General features: G+C 42.8%; 2 protein-coding genes and 1 long non-coding RNA gene across 5 annotated transcripts in view; 1 reads left to right on the plus strand and 2 right to left on the minus strand.

Moving 5' to 3' along the window:
* Positions 1–942: 942 nt before the first annotated feature.
* SLC22A1 (solute carrier family 22 member 1) lies at positions 943–12,954 on the minus strand. Its single transcript, XM_419622.7, has 11 exons — positions 12,516–12,954; positions 9,967–10,070; positions 8,735–8,889; positions 6,717–6,885; positions 5,661–5,775; positions 5,111–5,217; positions 4,787–5,001; positions 3,877–3,985; positions 2,766–2,878; positions 1,559–1,658; positions 943–1,079 (listed from the first exon to the last, which is right to left on the minus strand). The coding sequence occupies exons 1-11, from the start codon at positions 12,924–12,926 to the stop codon at positions 1,013–1,015; spliced, it is 1,665 nt and encodes a 554-aa protein (XP_419622.2). The 5' UTR covers positions 12,927–12,954; the 3' UTR covers positions 943–1,012.
* LOC107053026 lies at positions 12,298–14,779 on the plus strand. The gene is made up of 2 exons (XR_001465934.4): positions 12,298–12,408; positions 13,461–14,779. It is a non-coding gene; the product is annotated as an uncharacterized LOC107053026 (long non-coding RNA).
* Positions 14,379–19,937, minus strand: part of IGF2R (insulin like growth factor 2 receptor) — a 54,155-nt gene continuing 48,596 nt past the window's right edge. For 2 of the 3 annotated variants that reach the window (XM_046938500.1, XM_046938501.1), the window contains exons 44-48: positions 19,482–19,666; positions 18,610–18,796; positions 17,479–17,643; positions 16,470–16,539; positions 14,379–16,071 (exon numbers count right to left, since the gene is read on the minus strand). In XM_046938500.1, coding sequence (XP_046794456.1) covers positions 15,670–16,071; positions 16,470–16,539; positions 17,479–17,643; positions 18,610–18,796; positions 19,482–19,666 — 1,009 coding nt within the window. In that variant the 3' untranslated portion in view covers positions 14,379–15,669. The remainder of the gene's footprint in view (positions 16,072–16,469; positions 16,540–17,478; positions 17,644–18,609; positions 18,797–19,481; positions 19,667–19,937) is intronic. The other variant, NM_204970.2, reaches the window with a different exon arrangement.

Here is a 19,937-nt window from a genome sequence, read left to right on the forward strand (position 1 = left end):
CACACTGACAATCAAGTAGTCGTCCTGGGGCAACTGGACACTTCCTGTGAGGCTAGCAACCTCAGCTGGGTGCTTTCTCTCCACAGAGGACCATCAAGCAGCAACAGTATCCTTACCAGAAACCAGTGCTCCCCAACACTGCTAGGGGCCAGCAAGGCAGAAACAGTGCCTCATGTCTGTTCTGCCCTGGAATTGCAAGATGTTAAGGTTGCTCAGTGGAGTGGAAAAGGAAAAAGCAGAACACAATCGGGAGAGATGAGCAAGGACTACAGTGCCACTACTGAGAGAAGAAAGGGGAACAAGGCACAAAGAAAGGCAGACCCCAATTCTGAGACAGCTGCAAATCATGAAAGGTGCTGAACTGTCCCTAACAGATCCAACTTCGCTCCCAACTCTCCCTGAGGCAGAGGACCACTGGACAAACCTCAGCTCAGAAACTCTGCCCTGTGTAATAAGATTAGACAAGGTTTATAGTCATCTCAGTTCTACAACAGAGGTACACCTCTGTTATGCTACGCTGCCCATGTAAGACAAGACAATGAAGTCAGACTGCATAGAGGTTTATAAAGTTCAATTGGAATGGACCGCACAATCCCCAAGTTAAAATCTGCCTCATGCTGAGGTCCACACAGTTTGAGTGAAAACTTCCCAGCCCTAAAACGTTTGTATTACAGGGTACAGAGAGGGATCAAGCTATGCAGTAATGGGGACAACCTCATCACAGAACCTCAAACATTCAAATGAAAGGGTAGACAGAAAAAAGGGGGGGATGGAGCAGTATCTCTATCAGTGGAGACTTTCAAGATGCAACTGTGCAGCATGCTAGATAATCTCATCTAGGCTCCCTTTTTCAATGAAAGGTTGGACCTGATGGTCTCTCGAGGCCCCTTCCAGCCTGGGCTGTTCTGTGATTCTATGAACAAAGGGAAGCAAGACAGAAGAGAGTATTCATTCTAGTTTTATTTTTCATGCTAGTGCTCTAAAGCAGACTGCCCAGAAAGTTGTGCCTTCTTCAATCACGGGCTATTTCTGATGTTTGGACATGGAGATAGATCTTCTTGTCCTTTGGAATGCTTTGCCTGCAAGAACATCAAGATGTGAGCAGCAACCAGGAAGTAATGCATTCAGCTAGCACTTGATTTCAGGTTCTTCATTTGCTCTGCCTCTTCCCCAGAAAAAATAAGCAGTTAATCCTGAAGTCCTCTAGGGTTGCCCTGGCTCCTCAGGAGATACTAGTGCCTCACTTACCATATAAAGTAGCTATTATTAACACTGCACTTTCTCTGTTCCACAAAATCAGCCAATTTTTTAGAGCACAAATTACAGTTATAGTAGGGTTGCAGCCATTTTAAGATACTGGCCAAGTTATTCACAGATCAGTAAAGGCCTATGGTGCTTGTTTTCAGATGCCCAGGTGAGCACTAAAGAGGAGTCCAAAATCCCTTAGATTAGAGTCTAGGAATCAGCTAGTAACAAGTGGGCTTCTTCCAAGGAGTTCAGCTGTACATTTTGTACAATTTCAAGTGAAACCTGTCAAGAGTTCACCAGCCTGACTCACCTGTGAAAGTTTTCAACATCTTCAACGGTCTCAGGCAAAACTCTTCCTTTAGTTTCAGGCAGGAGCAACACCAGTCCACCCGCAATCAAACCAAGAACAGCTTCAAATCAAAGAAATGCACAAAGAGCTTGTTAGCATATACATCACTTTCTGCTGCCTGGCATAAAGGACTCATAAATAGCATTTATTATTATTATTATTACTTTTTTTTTTTTTTTTAAGAAAATGTATACATAAAGACTTTATACACAAGACCAGCACACCATCTATGAAGGATCTGGCAGCTACACAGAAATAGGAAGGAGCCAAACTCAGTTGTGAGTGACACACTGAGCTAGGTGGGATAACAAAGACTGGACTGACATCTGTAAAGAGGGAAAAACACCCTCTATAGCCTAAGCATAAGCTAGAAAATGGATGCTATTTACATAACAAGCTATAGAAAATACATAGCTGACATATTAATTCCTGCACAATGTGTTTAACTCTCTCACTGATAGTTTCATTTACCCACTTTGAACATGTTTTATGTCTATATTTTGAATCTACTAAGCACTCTCCAAAACATGCTGTCAGTTAAGAACTGCATATTGCCATTCAAGACATTTCTCTTGAAACCACGTTCTTCTGATCCAAAGATTCAGAGAACACAGACCTTGACCTGAAAAGTTCAGGTCACTAGTTTGCAAATGCTCATCTTGCATTTATTTACCAATCTCTTTCTAAACAGGTGGAGAAGAGCCAGTTAACAGTGTTAGAAAAGCTGAAGTATAACAGCTATGCTTGAACTCCATTAGAAACAAAAAAGAGGGGGCAGGGGGTGAATTCTGACTTTGGCTCCCGGACTGAGGAAGTACATCTCATAGAAGAGCAGCAATTTATCAGATTTAAATACAACAAAACAAAACCAAAGCCCGTTTAGTCTCATCAAAATGTTGGAACATTGCTTGGCATTTCATTTCATCATCTATCCAACGTGTATTCTTCTCCAGCTTCTTTTAAAACGTAGGGAACAATAATGACACAGATATGAGTGCACATACAAGTCCCAGGTTGTTACAAACTGAAGGTTACAGCACGTACAGATGGGGAGAGTGCTCCTGCTGAACTTGGATCTACTGTCTTAGTTGCTTCTCCCTCTCTTTGAAAGCTGGACCCAATTACTGCACCCCAGGAGTGGCTGGTGAGGAAGTAACGTGGCACTTACTGAAGACTATCAGTGGCAGTTCATGCCAGATTTCCACCAGCCTGTAGACAATGAATGGGACAGCAATTCCACCAACATCGCACAAGGCAGAGCAGACCATCACACCGAGGTTCCTGGTTTGACAGCAAAGGGATCACATTAGCAAGCACTGCAAATGGAAGAGGACAGGGCAGAATCCTGACTTCGCACACAGCACGTGGCGCTGCAAACCACAAAACACCAAAATAGTGTGCAAAGCTCTAGTTTTCTAATGGTGGGCACATTCACGAGTTACTTAGACTTAAGTACTGCAAGCATAAAAAGCTTAGCAAATAGCAGCAGAAGAGGATACCTGTATTATCACAGGTGTGAGCAAATTCCCAAAGTTAAACACAGAAGAGAATCAGGCTCAAAGTGTCTGAGTCTCCAAACACAGTAAAACAAAACCATTAGCTTCAGAACCTCTGGAGTGACTTAGCACAAGGGGCATCAAATAATGCTTTTGTTTGATATGTACCATTAATAAAATTCCAATTATCTTCTACTATGTTTGTTATGGATACAGAAAAGATTAAGAGTCTCCAGTGAAGAAAGAAGGATTGAGATTGCCCTGGTCAGTACAGACACCTTCCCTGCATGCAGTGGCCAATGGTCACTCAGGGGAAGGAATTTGAGGACTTTACTCCCAAGCTTTAGCAGTGCACATAGCTACTTCTGAGCTATGCACCCCACAGCCCACTAGGAAAAAAAATCCATTCTTCAGGTCAAGAGCTCATGTTCACATATTCTCCATAGCAGCAGCCACACTGAGCACATCCATTTGCATATAATTTTTGACTCAAATTAAATACAAATCTAAGCAGTATGCGAGACTTCAGATTCTTCATCTGCCCAGGTTCTGTCCACTTTTTCCTTTATTTCCTCCATGTGAATTTTTTTGTCTGCTTGAACCACATTGGTTTTCTTCATTAACCAACGTTTTACAGCACCTTTCTTCTGCTCCACTTAACTTTCAGCAATAACGGTATATATTTGAAAGTATTTGGGGATTACTTCATTTAGCATAAAACATAAAATACACATTGGCTTCAACTATTTATTTGCTGGCCCAATAGCAGAAGGATACACTTACCTGATGTACGTTGGATATAGCTCAGTGTTTACAAAGCAAACCATTTCAAAAGCTATCGTGATTCCCATTCGCCCAAGGCAAGCAGCAATTAATTTCAGCCAGTGTAGGTCTGCAGGTAAAATGCATTCAGTACATTTAAATTATCCCAGTGATTTAGCAGGGATTGTTTAATACCAGTGCTATTTTGCTAGATTTCTGCTCTCCTATCACATGATGTTTTTAAAGGACTCTCTTGTGTGAATCGGGAAATGAAAACAGTCAGCACCACGTGAGCTGTGGCACAGCACGGGGGACCCAGACGCTTTGAGATTTATTATTAGCTGTGCTATAAAATCTGTTTATTTCACTGAGGAGCAGCTGAAGTCCCTAGGTTTGCTCAGCCCAGAGCAGAGGAGGCTGAGGGGAGGCCTCATGGTGCCCTGCAGCTCCTCGTAGGGGGAGTGGAGGGGCAACGCTGAGCTCAGCTCTCTGGTGACAGCGACAGAACCAGAGAGAATGGCATGGAGCTGCATCAGGAGAGGGCCAGGTGGGGGGAGGGTTAGGGAAAGGTTTTTTAGCAGGAGTAGCGGAGCATGGAACAGACTCCTCAGGACAATGGTAACAGCCCCAAGCTGCTGGAGTTCAAGAAGCATTGGGACAACATGCTCAGATATACATATGGTTTGAATTTTGTGTGGTTCTGTGTGGAGCCAGGAGTTGGATTCGATGATCCTTGTGGGTCCCTTCCAACTTGGGATACTCTATGGTTCTGCAGATCAAGAAGCACCACTGAAAGTTGGGTGGGCAGCACCCAATGGTGGCATGCATTTGCAGCCCTTCAGGGCTGAAACTCTTTTAAAAAGGGAGACAGAATGGGGTGCTGTTCCCAGGACAAAGTTCAGGGATGGGAATCCTCACCCAGTTGACTCACCCTCTGGGATCAGAGCTGTGGCAAGGCAGGCAGCCCCAGCCACCAGGTTTGCTGTAGCCCATGGGTAGCGACGGCCAACACGATCAATAGTGACAATAATGATGAAGGCAGCTGGGAACTCGACCAGAGCAGAATAGAGAAAATCCAGGTAAATGTTCCCACCCATTAGTCCCATGTGCATGATGAGCCCTTGGTAGAGGATGGAGCTTGTGAACCTATGCATAAAAGAGTGTCCCAGCTTTGTTAGTCAGAAGCTCACAGTCTATCCTGCTGGAGCATTCATAACCAGAGCTTCAAAATGACTCACCAACATTATCTTCTTACCAGTTGTACATCAAAATGAATGTATTTTTTCTCATCTGCGGTGTCCTGACAAGGTCAATGAGTGAAGGACTCTGCTTCCCACTATCTTCATCTTCAAATTTAATATCCTACGGAAAAGATAGTGCAGTGTTTGTAGGAGCTGAGCACTCACTACAAGCCTTGGAAAGTGGCAGGGGGCAGTCTGAGGCACTACGACCAATCACAACACACAACAGCCCCAAAGGGGAGTACTGGTCCCTTCTCACCATGCAGAAGGCCATACCTGGGCAAAGTTCCCTGAAACTCCCACTAAGGCTTAACATTGGTCCCTTCTAGCATTCTCTAGAATATTTCTGCTGGAAAACACTGTTTTTAGCTTAGACAGCTATAAGACAGTTATGCTGCCTCACCTCTCTCATTAGTACAATAGAGCTCTTTACCTCTCTAACTACAGGACCAGACTTCCCAATATTTAAAGTACAAAAAGTTTCCAGTAGAAGGAACTGATAGAAGTTACTAGTGGGGCTCTCGTTTTTATATGCATAAGCACACCTCAGAATGGGAAGCTCACCTCAAAATGGGAAGGCATCTTTTTCCGATTTTTTTTAGCTATATCATTGACAATTTTCTTAGCTTTGTCAGTTTTTCCTTGAGATATCAGCCACCTGGGAGACTCTGGAAGGCACCTAAGAACACGAGTTAATGCTGTTATAGCAAAATGCAATGTGCATGCAGTGTTCCTACCTATGGAGACTGAGGAGAGAATATTTTGATTGAATAAAGACAGTTATAGGTTTTTTGTTTGTTTTACATTTGTTGTTTTCTCTTCTTCACTCAGGAAGAATACTACATCCCACTGCTGAAAGGGGAAGAGCAGCGGCAATGGCTTTAGTCAGAGATGATGTTACTAAAGAGAAATCGGAGCTGGGCTTTGAGTTAAAGCAGCATCAGCATTTTGCTCAGCCTGTTGACCACCAACTGGCTCCTCACAGGGAGCCATCATTCAGCTGTGCCTTCACAGGACAAGAAACAACTGAACAAGCTAAAGCTGGCTTACCAATTCACAAGGAAGGGGAAAGGAAAACAAACTCTTCTGTTAATCCTAACAATTCAACCCATCCAGATGATTCATAATCAGAATACTCAGAATTTGGGAAATATTACTCATAAGGTAGGAGAAATCCAAAATACAGATGAATTTATGTGTCACCTTTTGGTTGGAGCACAAAAAGCTGTTTTTCCTTGTTTCTTAAGAGAACACATAAACCAACTTGTGACGAACATGTAGACATTCAACAAGCTTCCAATTGCCATCTTTTCAATGTAGGCTCTACATAAGACATTTCCTTTTATGAAATATTTAATACGTTATTAGACCACTCATTCATTTTCAAAGTGATTTTTTTTTTTTTAATAGAAGGCAGGGGTGGTGCACAGGCTAAGATGCAACGAAACATCAGTTGCTGAGGGATCCTATTTTCCACCCCTTACTGCTGTGTATCTCCTCTTCATATTAACATGCATTCATATCCAAAAAGCAGTACCAAATCTCCCTCAATATCAAATCTTGGGAGTAGAGATGCTGCTTTTAAGCTCATGGGCATAGATGCAACAGAAACAGTCTTACCAGTAGTAAAGTATTAAGAAGCAGCAGGGTAAGGTGACAGTGAGCTGCAGCCACCTCCAGTGAGGGATTGCATAAGCAATGGCATCGAACACCAGGAGCCCCACTGAGAAGGCTGCCTGGTAGAGGATCCCCACCGTCCTCCTGTACTGGGGACCAACGACCTCCGTCACTGCAGAGACAGAATGACAGCTCCACCAACTCCATGCAGTGAAAAATGCAGAGAGATTTCGCTGCAAAACCAAATGCTAACCTACATTATCTCCCCAACCCAGTAACAAAGCATATTTTTTATTTTTCCAAGTGCGCCTTTTCAGCCTGTATCTCACTCCAAGCATGCAAAAATGCTCATACCACTGGATGGCATACAGCTTTCCCCACCCTGAAGGCCTCATTATCCATCTGCATTTTGAACCACATTGTCACTATATAGGCCTAACAGGTCAAGTCTAGTCAACACAGAGCTAAGGTAATAAATACATTCCTTTATGAACCCAGTAGCATTCATTTCAAGAAAACTTATTAGAGAAAGAACAGAATGTAGTCATTTAGTAGCTCAGGGAGCTCCTTGGTTTAGGGATGACAGGTGAACTAATATTGCTCAGGCAAAGGATGAGCATAGATAAAGACACCTCTTCTCAGGCTCTATAAAACTGAGTCAAAAGCAGCTGCAGGGTAGACAAGCCCAAAAGAACAGACTAAGGAAGTTGCCCTGCCCTTGTACCCCTCACTGAGCACTCAGTGTCAGCCATCTGACAGGAGACAAGTTTATGTGGGCTTTGGGGTTGATTCTACATGACTTCTCTCACAAAGAGATTTCAAGGAAAATCCATGAATAACAGGATGCAATCGAGAGAAAAATATCAAGGTAGGGCAAATCATTGTCATGAGCGATTTTATGCTCTAAGAATGGCATAAAAGATGTAATGAAGACTTCATTTGTACCAGGAAAATACTGAAGATGCCAACTGAGTATCTAGAATATACACAGGAAGAAACAACCATGTCTTGGCAGAGGATGGTCTGGAGTGCAGGACAGATGTTTTTATTTTGTTATATTCAACATCAGGATATGCATTAGCACAGTGTTTGGTATGCTGACAGAATTCACAGCAGTTTGGGGCATTGGTATTTACATTTCTGCCACCATCACAGTTAACTGGATCACTTGGAGCCGTTTAGTAGGGCCACTTGCCATGCTAATCCAAATATAACATAACTGGGCAGCACTTAAAGTATTTCATTTGTTTCTTCAGTGATTGCTTGGTAGGATTTTGTGTTTTTGTTTGTTTTTGAAAAGAGTCTGAACTCCACAAATAGGCAGCCAGTGAAGTCCCACACAGCTCCACCATGCACCAGAAGGTGGTCCTGAGCTGGTCCTGGCCCTCTGCCACGCAGCTGCCAGCCAACATGCTGAGAGAAACACCAGCACAATGTGGCTCTTCCCAACACTTCGCAATGCCCCTGGTTGGCCTTCATTCATCCAAGTGCACAGACACCCAAATAGTTTGTCTTTTCCTCAGCAAGTACATGCTGTTCCACAGTTATTTTTAGGCTGTAAAGCCTCTGTTTGCCCTTTAGTGTCCTTTGTATCACAACAACGCCTACAGTTTTCCCTACCCTCCGCCTGCTTCTTTCATATCTTCTGTCATCACCCTGTTTGCAGCTGGGCTGCAGCAGGGCAGTTGCTGCTGAACCTGGGGCCACCGTCTTTCCCCTGCCAGCACTGACAGGAGAGGGCCCAATCTGCAGCAGGGGGCTGACCTGCAGGAAAAGCCTGCCTTGAGGTAACAGTGTTCATGTGCCAACCCTTGATCGTTGAAGGCCACTGCCACTTGGGAGAAAAGAATCCCAAAAAGTCAGAGAGAGAAAAACCCTTGATGGTTTCCATATGATTTCAAAAAGCTTTAAGAGGCATATTTGAAGGGGTCTTTTGTTCATAGTGCTTGTTTTGTGTTTTTTTTTTTTCCCCCTTCATCTTTTGCAGCCCATCTTGCTCCTGAGAGAAGGTTTGGACTCACCAAGGATGTAGCCTGCAGTCCAGCAGCCCTTGCTGACCAGCCCTTGTAAGAAACGGAAGATCACAATCCACAGGTAGCTGGGCACAAATACCAGCAGGATCCCACAGACCACATTGGCAAGAATTGTGGTTAAGAGGCAAAACTTACGGCCAAACCTGGATTGGAAGATATTAAATGTAAAGCAAAACAATATAGTCATAAAAACATAGACAAATACAAGCTATGTCTATTTTGAGGAAGAAAGAAAGACCACTTTGCTATAGAAGAGGTACAAAAAGCTGATTTTTTGTCCATCACTCACTTATTTGCTTTTGCTTTTCAATTCCCCAAAAGCTTTTAGGTTTCTCAGTGAAAGAAAAGCTTCCCAAATGAGAGAGCAGCAAAAGACCTATATTTACATATGTTTGGACTGTAGTGTTTTCTCTGAATTCAGAATAGTTACTTCAGTTGTCTGCTAAATAAAAAAAGGGTGAAAAATAAGAACAGATTAATTTATGATTCTGATATGTCTGCACATACCAGAGCAGCAGATTTATATATCAGGAAGTCAATCCTTAAAAGAAATTTAATGTACATCTCTTGCTGTTGAGGGGCTGCATTTCTCATCTGGAGATGCTTGGAGCCTGCTCTGCCAACTGTCTCCAGGCAGGAGGGAAAGGAGAGGGTAAAAAGGCCTTTATCATTTGCTTTATATCAGGCCTTTGTATCATCGTTTGCTTCTGTTCAGCCCCAGCTGCCTGGAAAAGGATGGCTCTGAACAGGATGCTAAAGATGCCAGGACTCACTGATTTCCAAACCAGCTGTATCTGTCTGGCGATCTCTGCATCTACTATTTCAAAGTTTTTCAAAAGGAAGGAAGCTGTTTCCAGGCTGTAGCCACACTGAGTATGACAGATGAAGCAGTGGCTCCAAACCAGCACCACCCAGCTTTGTTAACATCCCCAGGACTCCTGCGTGGCCCAGCAGGGAGATTTGGGCCTATCACCTATGCCAACTCTGCAGGACTTGCACACATCTTTCCTGCTCTGTAACATTTGTACAAAATACCAAGGACAGTTCGTTCACTTTAAGGCAAAGCACTCTCTTCTGACCGTGACTGAACAGCCAGTAGTTGGCCTTATTTTGAAGGGAGCAGAGATGATACCTATTGCACAACTTCTCTCTGCCTTTAAGTGCAGCCACTGAACACTGATAAGGGAGGCCAGAGGGCTTTGCTATCACCCCACGCATACCTGTCTGCTATGTAGCCAATGTTGACAGAGCCAATAAAGAACCCAGCATTCACAGATGACTGAAAGAGATCCAGCTTCCAGGAGTCCTCACACACCAGGTTAAACTAAAGGAGCAACCACAGTTACAATCAAAACAGCGGAACCAGGAGCTTGCTCACACCCACAACCTCCTCCGCTTCATGTGAAGATGTAAATATGTTTCTGGGCCAGGGTTCTTATTGGCACCCAGGATACTCGCTGAGTTAAGCACCCAACACCAAAAACAAGATAGAGCCCCTGGGCAGTTCCCTGTTGCTTCCTACTCATGCATCATCTTTCATTACTGAAAAAAATCATAACTGTGTTATTGCTTGCTGAAAACTGGACCCTAGGCCGCGGCCTGTTCTCTATGCTCTGGCTTTGTGCTCACCTAACCCCTTCTACAGCCTAACAGGCCTGCACATCAAGCATTGTGCACCCAGGCACGAGAATTACTCATACACATTTGCTATCTGACCTGAGTTCTCACATACTTTATCTTGTAAAGAATAAGCAAAAGCTACCAGAGGAATGTGTTCTTTTCACTACTGGTAGTTGAGTTTATTTAACATAATGCATTTTCAATTAATATAAACTTCTTCCTGATGCTCTACAAGGGCACATGAGACTATTCTTCCATCTGTAATTTTTACCTTTGAGCAAAGCAACGTGCTTTACTCCGTGCTACCCTCTCCTTTGCTTGGCTAGCAGGCAGTACATAAAGAGCTTTCACAGAAGCAGTCACAGCCAGAAACAAGGTACATTGCTAAAATGCAGCCAGAGGCATGTGGTATGTCAGATATCCTGCGGTGAAGGAAGTGACCCAAGGGCCTAGCCCTGCACCACCTTTAAAAGAAAAGGGGAAACAGCTTTAGTTCAAGAGAGGACTGCACAAACCCATACAGGCTGTGAGTTCTTCGGTGCCAGCTGATCCTCAAGAGCCATCTGGAGCTGGACAATCTCAGGAGATGACAGAGAGGCCATCTGAAGCACTCACTCTGGTCTTTGCAGTAAAAATGCATTTGTTGCAGCACTTCTTAGAATCATTGAATTGCTTAGGTTAGAGGAGACCTTGAAGACTACCCAGTCTCAACTCCCTGCCATGAGCAGGGCTGCCACTCACTAGATCAGGCTGCCCAGGGCCCCATCAAATCCGAAGCTTGAATGCTTTCAGAGATGGGACATCCACAGCTTCTCCAGGCAGCCTGTGCCAGGGCCTCACTGCCTTCTCATTTTAAAGCTCCCCCTTGACATCTCATCTAAATTTCCCCGCTTTTGATTTAAAAACCATTCTCCCTTGTCCTGTCACCATCTTCAGAGGATGATGGTGAGACCTATTTGCTCTCTACAACTACATGAAGGGAGGTTGCGGTGAGGTGGGGAGTTGGCTTCTCTCACATAACTAGCAATAGGACTAAAGGAAATGGCCTCAAGTTGCACCAGAAGGGATTCAGGTGGGTTGTTAGGAAAAAATTTCTTCTCAAATAGAGTGGTCATGCACTGGCATGAGCTGCCCAGGGAGGTGGCGGAGTCACCATCCCTGGAGCTGTTCAAGGAACGTTTAGATGTATTAGGGGACATGGTTTAGTGGGGAAATATTGGTGGCAGGCGGGTGGTTGAATTGGATGATCTTGGAGTTCTTTTCCAACACTAGAATCAATCTGAGAAGAACCGGTAGCTTATCTCCTCACCTTAATTTCACACAGCCCATACCCTGTGGCAAGAAATACACTTACAGCACACCCTGTATCACAGGACTACAGATGCTGACATCACCTGAACACAGAATGGACTTGCCCTTACATTTATGCTAGAAAGTTCCATGAAGGTTTTAAGAGATCGCAGAAATCAGGTTTTTTACCCACTAAAAATTTAATATGAAATCAAATTTCTCATCCCTGATTACTTTTATCACACCAAACTACTTCAGGTTTTTAAGTATTTAAGTAGCTTCAGTATCTTTTTTGTTTACTCTCAGATGTTCTGAGAATGCATAATAGCCATTAGCTTTTTCTGCTGTTTATTCCTGAATTAAGCTGTTTAATCATGAGAGTCACTTACTTTCCCCATCCACAGTCATTCAATCATATCCAAAACTAAAAAGCTAACTTGAGACTTTCACATCTGAGTGGATCACAATAAGCACGTGTAGTTTCTGAAAGGCACCTGCTGAGATCAGCCGGTTTTGTTGGAGTGTTGCAGGCTCTTGATTTCTTACACAGGTTGTTTGCACACTTCCACCAATAGGACTTTGTGTGGGATGGGAGTTTCATTAAACTGGACTTTATCTACCTGGGAGTTTATTTGCTCCTCACCTGGAGATTCTGAGCACACCAGCACAACACTCCACTGCAGGGACAGAGCAAAGAGGATTTGCAGAGCATTCAGACTAAGTTCACAAAGAGAGAAGATCCTCTCTTATAGGTAAGCGTTTATCTCTCTTAATACAGCTTAGGCTACATCAACCACCTCCAGCACCCCTCAGCTTATCAGAAACAACAACACAAGAGAAGACAGGCGTGTGCTTTTACCTCGGTCACTATGGAGGTCCCAGGGTAGTCGTAGACCCACCCATCTTGGCAGGGGCCAAGCGGGACGGAGCTCCAGTTGCCCACAAGGCTGCCAAGGGGGTCGGTGCAGCTGACACCCGTTGCGTTCCAGTCCACCTCATACCTGCTGCAGCGGCTGCTGTAGGCGGCCCCATGGCTGCCCCACTCGGGAACGGTGTGGTTCAGCTGCTCCGCCAGGCTCCAGCCACAGCGCTGGCTCAGCTCCACCACACCAGGGCTGAAGCAGCGGTGCTCGGGGGTGAACCCGAAGAAGACGACACCCACGTAGACTGGAGTGAAAGCAGCAGAAAGCAAACACAGGACGAAGAAGGTTTGTTTCTGGAACCTGTCAAATTCTCCAATGTGCTCTAAAATGTCATCCAGGGTTGGCATTTTGGCATCAAAACCACCTCAAATCCTTATCACTCTGGTCTGCAACACTGATACTTAAATAGCTTTGCTGCCAACTGAATGTAACAAAACATTTGACCAAAAGTCAAGATTAACTCTATAAATTATTAAACTACATGTTGCAAGATTTTTTTTTTTAAGGTTTCATTTGAAATCAGACCTTAATTCACCCAGGCAGAATTTGCATTTAACCCCTAATCAGAGCACATATGTTCCTTACCTCTCACATAACATAAATAAACAGTGCTGAGGCTGTTCTGTTGTATTCTTTTTTGTTGATGTTGTTCGTTTGCTAGCTAGCCATTGCTAGTTGTTTGAATTAATCTTTATTGATGACTTCCTCCTAATACAATGGTTAGAAGGCCATTCTTGCAGAAGGGTAGGAACGGCACCAGTTTTTCCCATTGCGCAGCAGGCCCACAGGAGCCGCCCACTGACCACCAGAGCATGCACAGCCTGGTGTGAGACCTGTTCTGTGGACCAGCACTACACACAGCTCTTCCTCTACTCCTGCAGCCACCTAGAAAAGCATTACTCCAAGGCCAGCGCAACACTGCCCACAGCTACTTCCAACCAGTGGCAGATGTCACCTCCCCAGCTGCTGTGCTCCAGCATGGAGACAGAGGGATGGGCATGCAACACCCACCATGTTGTGACAGGAGGGCCTCGCTGTCTGCAGACGTACAAGCAAACAGAAATCAAAGCCTGCCTGGAAACTGAATGAAGTTGGAATCTGTTGGTGGAAGCTGCTGGACTGTTCCTAAAAACACTGCAGCAGCAGGTGAGAGGCCTCCTTCTGAAGGAGCAGCGCTGCTGTCACCTAACACACAGTCATTAGCACCTAAGACTTGTATGTACTCCTCTGGTCCCCACTATTTTCATAGCACTTCCTTATGTCTGAACAGCATATTCTGCTGGAAAGACAACTTGGTGAAGCAAATCACTCATCTAACAATGAGCGTAATAGTTGGTCTACCTACAGTGCTTAGATAGCAAGCAACAATCCCAATACTGAACACCTCAGTCAGTGCTGTCAGCTACTTATTATTAAGAAGTCTTGTTATACTTCACCTGGGGATGCTTATCTGAGCAGCACCTGTTCTGCATAAGCTTTATTATGCACAGTCAAAATGAAGCAACTGTTTGGTGTTATGTCACACACTAAGCCATTTCATGCAGCAGTTTACAGATCAAACAACTCAAACCTTGAGTATTTGGGGAGGAAAGGCAACATTCTTCAACACTTATTGAGGCAACACTTTCAATGATAACTGACAGCATTAAAAACACACTGTCAAGGCTGTCCCATCCTGATCTTTGATAAAATTTCATTTCTCATTTTAAGTGACAAGATTATCAGCTATGCCAACAAAGAAGAACATCAATCAGCAAGCTGATGAGCAGCACTGGACTAGCATAAGGAAGATTCCAGACTTGAGATGTGGGATTTGGAATACCCACGTCATATCTTTTATTGAAATTGCTTAATACTTTATATTACACTATTTTGATTCAAAATGGAGTTTTTATAAAAAGAAACCATTGTTGAAACTGAATAAGCCTGCCAAAATAAACAATGAAGAGTTTCAAAAAATTCTAACCAACACAATCTTGTAGAATTTTTTGAAGCCTTATCATTGCCCATAAATTAAAGAAACACCTGGAGAAGAGCAAAACTGCTAGAGGAAATCTGACTTCCATTCATTGCCAGCAACGCTGCAAATCAATGACCATGGCCAGGAACTCCGTGTAAGAGTTTGAACTTAGGCTTTCAGAAACAGCAGCCCAATGTTCTTTTCATAATGAATGACAGAGAGGTATTGTACAGACTGGGGCTCTTCTAATTGTTGAGCTTTGTTTTTTTTTTTCCCCATGCTGACAAACTGGGCTGTATCAGGTTGTATCCTAGGAATTCTGCTTCTATGGCCCTGAACACTGATTCTCTGTAGTCACTCTAATCCAGTCATAATCTAGGGAGAAAAAGTCTTTGGATGCTTGTCAGCTGCTTAGGCAAATACTGATGAAGTCAGTCATAGACCAGTACCAAGAAAACATCATGCAAAGAACAGCAATCATCTCAGGCTAAAGCTATACAGAATTGTACCTTTCAGTCAATACCTTTGAACCAATGATCTGTTTAAATTAGAATGCATATTCAAATTTACAGGATAAATTAGACCAGTTCTAAAATTTACATCAAATCATTCCAACGCAGAAAAGTTATAATTTTTCCTCATCTTACAATGGATGAACCCATTGAAGGGTGAACCCATAGAATAATACCCTGCCGGCAGGAAGAACACGTTGCTATAAGCAAACCTGAGTAGTGAGGACCAATAAATACAAGGAGTTAAAATGCTAGTAGTCATCTAGATAATTTGAATCTCGGGAGCCAGGGGCCTAATTCGGCTTTAATCTTGACCTTTGAAAGGTTTCTTTTTTAAGCAAGTATTTCATATCTATGCTGAGGCTTAAAAAAGTTGTCCTGGCTAGAGAGAGTCAACGTAACTCAGCCTACCGGATGCTACAAATCCAGTCATTACTGAACAGATCATTGTAAACAACAACCATGACATCTTTCTCTCCTTCCCTTTTCAATGGTTTCTTGTTAAAGGCAAAATTCAGAAAAATCTTTCAGGCTGAAGTCCTCATATTTGGTTGAAAGTGTTTGTCCCATTTATATATAATCTCTCCATATATATTTGATTAGGCACAAGAGGGGTTATTAAACATTCAGCAAGTCCTCATCACTATCATCATGAAATGATACTGAATTTGTAGAGTTCTGTGCCTGCTGTTGGCCTGGCTTGGCTTTTGCTTTCCTTTCCTTTCCCCCATTCAGCAAGTAAGCTTTGTCATCACTGGCAAAGCGTGGTGGCTTCTTTTGTGGGTGCTTGCTTTTGTCTAGTCCTCTTCCCGTCTGAATCTTTACATCTGGGATGGTTAACACTTCATCCTCACTGTCAAGGTCATCCACATGGAGAGATGTAAAAGCATCAGATGTAACAGACTTGGTAGTAACATGACCGTTCTCCTGCACTCCTTTTACTGTTCTTTGATTTGGTGCTGCAATTTCCTCCATAAGCCACTCCGTTTCATTCTCATTAGCTTCTTCTTCACTGTTTATCTAGAAGAAAAACAAATGCAAGACTTAGTATACCACTCCATATGTTTCTACATATTAATTTCCCCATTTGTAGAGCCCACCCCACATAACCTTGAGTTTAATTTAGATATAACAGCATATTCGTGCACAGTATTACTATTGCTTTTCACCATATCTGAAATATACCATCTCTTCCTGCAGATTTACACGTTATTTGGCTATTTATGGACTGTTCTTCATTTCCTCAACTTTTCCTTTCCCGTTTCATGATAGAAATGCAGACATCTCAGCTATGTGACTGTCCACAGTTTGTTTCCCCATGCACTAAAGGAGCTAAGGATTAAAGATTTTCATTTACTAGAAAAGCTTCTTAAAATTATTGACAAGATACAAAGCATTTGATTATGCCACTGTGTTACCTTTGTGTATTTGTAGGAAACACCCGATGTTCTTCTGCAGCAGTTTGTTATCTTGTTTACCACAGTTTCCCTTAAAGAAAAAAAGGAATACTGCATTAGGAAGGAATGTGTTCCCCTCATCAGCTTTTGCCTCTCTCCACAAGGCTTGTGAAGAGCTTGGAGAATATGCCCTACAAGGAGAGGCTGATGGAACTGAGGCTGTTTAGTCTGGCAAAAAGGAGGCTGAGGGGAGACCTTATTGCTCTCTTCCAATAACTGAAAGGTGACTGCAGTGAGAGTGGGGTCACTCACTGGTGACAGGACGAGGGGAAATGGCCTCAAGTTGTGCCAGGGTAAGTTTAGGGTGGATACCAGGAAACACTCCTTCACAGAAACAGTGGTTAAGCAATGGAATAGGCTCCCCAGGGAGGTGGTTCAATCACCATCCCTGGTTGTTTAAAAACCGTTTGGATGTGGTGCTCAGGGACATGATTTAGCGAAGGGTAGTTTGATTACATTGGGGCTGGACTCTATGATCTTTAAGGTCTCTTCCAACCTGAGCGATTCTGTGATTCTATGATTCTTCAGGTGATTCCTATCATCAACAAATCATTTTACTGAACAAGCTGCAAGCTATCTCGTGACATTTGGCTCTAAACCACTGTGATTAGCACTATTCAGTTCACAATGCTGCACAGCTTTAAGGTGACTAAAACACCTGTGACCTTTATTCTTAAAGGAAATAAAAGAGAGAACCTTGTCTGAAAAGCAGGGAAACAGCATGACTTGCATCAAATACTGTCAATACCGTCACATTGTTTTAACCTCCCTTATTAGTAGTTGCCCACAGAGACTAGCTCAAATTATCTTTGTAGTCCATACGTCTTTATATGGACCTTTAGACAATAACAGCTTGGAAAATAGCTGTTTGACAGCTAATGATGCCAACTGAAGAAAAAAAAAAAAACAGAACTTCAGTCTCCAGAAACCAAATCCTATGAAAGACTTTCCGAAGTTCCCAATGACTTACCTCCTCTCTTTTTTGTAGAACAGCAAGATTATCAGGCATGCAGTGAGGACGACCAGGAGGACACTCAGCACAGCACCAACTGCCTGACTTCTCCTTGAAAGGCCTTTATATACTTGGGCTTCCTGATCAGATTGGCCCCCATGGATTCCTGGAGCAATGGTTGATCTAATAACATAAATAGGGAAGGGAAAGACTAAGATCTACTGATGATTAGAAACAGGATTAGAAACATACTCAAACTAAAAACATCATACCATCCTGTCAAAACTTATAAACAGATTTTAGGAGCCTTTATAAGTATGTTAAAAAAAAAAAGGTATCTACTATGTCTACATTCTGGTATGCTTTCAAACAGCATGTAAAACTGAGATTACAGTTGAGACTTAAGTATGATTAAATTCAGAGCTTAGACAGCAGGAACTACTCAAAGCTGCTGTTTTGGAATCAAAGTTGTACCTGAGCAACCTGCATAAGCTACAGCAATTATTTCCCTTCCACCTGACAGAGGCAATACATGGACCAGATCGCCTTCACAGATAATCGCTTAAACCAGAATGAATGATTTCCAACTTTTTAAGATGGCAACCAGGAAGTGAACAGTCCTAGAATTATTTCATTACTTGCAGCAAAGCTGCCCACGGTGTCAAGAACACAGCTTAGCACTGAGATGCGTCGTTTGGCTTTTAAACTACTGCCAGACATCACTTCATTATTCCCTTTATTCTACAGATCCAAAAAGGATCAGTTTCATTGGGGAAACACCTCATTTTCCAAAACCTGCAATGATTTTCTGTCTACCCTAAAGAAGCAGGCAGATAGAGGAGAAGGCCAGGTTTTTTTTTGCCCTGGCTTTGAATTCTTGCAGAGGAAAAAGGCAAGGAAGAAAAAACCTCACTTAAATGCTCATTACTCCATTACTCCATTCAGTAGATTAAAACAGCATCTCAGCTACAGTACATTTTGCTCACTGGGAAGAAGAGTATTCAATTCCACCATACCTCTTTGATATTTTCAGTGCAAACAGGAAAGTTTGTTTTGTTTTTAAGCTTCCACTTCTGCCAACTGCTACGTTGAAACCAAAAAAGCCCTTAGCTTAGAAGTGCTACATTCAGAAAACAGTAAACTACTCACATTAGTGGACACACAGCAGATGTATACCATGTAAATAAATACTGACAGTCTGCTGTCTCATGAAGAAATTCAGGGATGCCTTCCTGTACATGAGGACTGCAGTGGAAAAAAATTGATGAAGAGACGAACTTTGATTTATCTTTGCCACATCTGGAGTCTGATGAAAATATGACATCCAAGTCATCATCTATAACAAGAAAACATTACAGTTCAGTGCTTCCTTAAAAACAGTATTGAGGCCATACCCCAAAGAGTTATTTGTGTCTGTATTCTCACAGGTACTTGTTGTGCAGTAAAAGCTTAAACTTCACAGTACCTGAAGGTGAGCTTATACTTCTATGTTGCTGTGGAACAACAGGCTGACCTGCTTACTGCAGCACAAGTGCAGAGGAAAACAGGAGACCCAGTCTTGTACATTATTTCTACTGGAGTCTTACACAGGTCAAACCCAAATCTACTGCTAAATCCATTTGCAAATGAGCTTACATAATAGGAAAAAGCAGTCTAAATCATAGAATGGTTTGAGCTGGTAGGGATCTTAAACATCACCTAGCTCCAACCCCCTGCCATGGACTGGGAAACCTCTCACTAAATCAGGTTGCCCGAAGCCCCATCCAACCTGGCCTTGACCACTTCTTCCAAGGATAACACATCCTTAACTCCTTTGGGCAGTCTGTTTCAGTGCCTCACTACCTCCAAAGCAAACAGTTTTTTCTTAATATCTAAATTACCCTTTTTTAAATAAATCCTGGAAGACAGACTCAGGACAACTTCACAGAAGTTGTTTAGCTTATATATCATGAAACATGAATCATTTTTCAATGAAGTAATTCAAATAGAGAATCAAACATTTCCAAATAACAAGTACTTACCTTCAACATAATATTTAGCTTTTTTGGCCCATCCAATTTTCCGAAAGCGACGTTCACTAGTTTTAACCTGGCAGATATTTGCTTCAGAACACTCTGGGAAACTCGAGTTTGTGATACCAGAAAGTTGTATTTCATATACATATTGATCTCCGTTTGTTCGTATGTCACCAGAAGCCATGTACAACCTGAGGAGACAGAGGGCAGGTCTATGCCAAGTCTAAACACGCAAATTTTGATCATTCCTACGTCAATACGCTAGCAGTAGTCATAACTGCTACCACTAGTTGAATCCAGATTAGCAATAGATTCAGCAACCAGAAGAGATACAGGACTGAAGTCTCCTCTGAATATTACAAGTGAGGATTATAGTTAGCAGTAAGCCTTTTAGGAATGAACCAAAAGCAAAATTTCTAGTTATACTGCCCTCAATGGGTACATGAACACTTAAACTGAATA

This window comes from Gallus gallus, chromosome 3, assembly GCF_016699485.2.
Source record: "Gallus gallus isolate bGalGal1 chromosome 3, bGalGal1.mat.broiler.GRCg7b, whole genome shotgun sequence".
Taxonomy (NCBI): Eukaryota; Metazoa; Chordata; class Aves; order Galliformes; family Phasianidae; genus Gallus; species Gallus gallus.

What these genes read in the sequence shown, in the direction of transcription:
- SLC22A1 (XM_419622.7), bottom strand. Translation starts at nt 12,926, where the DNA reads ATGCCAACCCTGGATGACATTTTAGAGCACATTGGAGAATTTGACAGG. An exon ending in GACTGCAGGCTACATCCTTG is followed by an intron (nt 6,886 to 8,734) that starts GTGAGTCCAAAC and finishes CTGTCTCTGCAG; the next exon opens with TGACGGAGGTCGTTGGTCCC. An exon ending in ACTGCCACTGATAGTCTTCA is followed by an intron (nt 1,659 to 2,765) that starts GTAAGTGCCACG and finishes TTTGATTTGAAG; the next exon opens with CTGTTCTTGGTTTGATTGCG.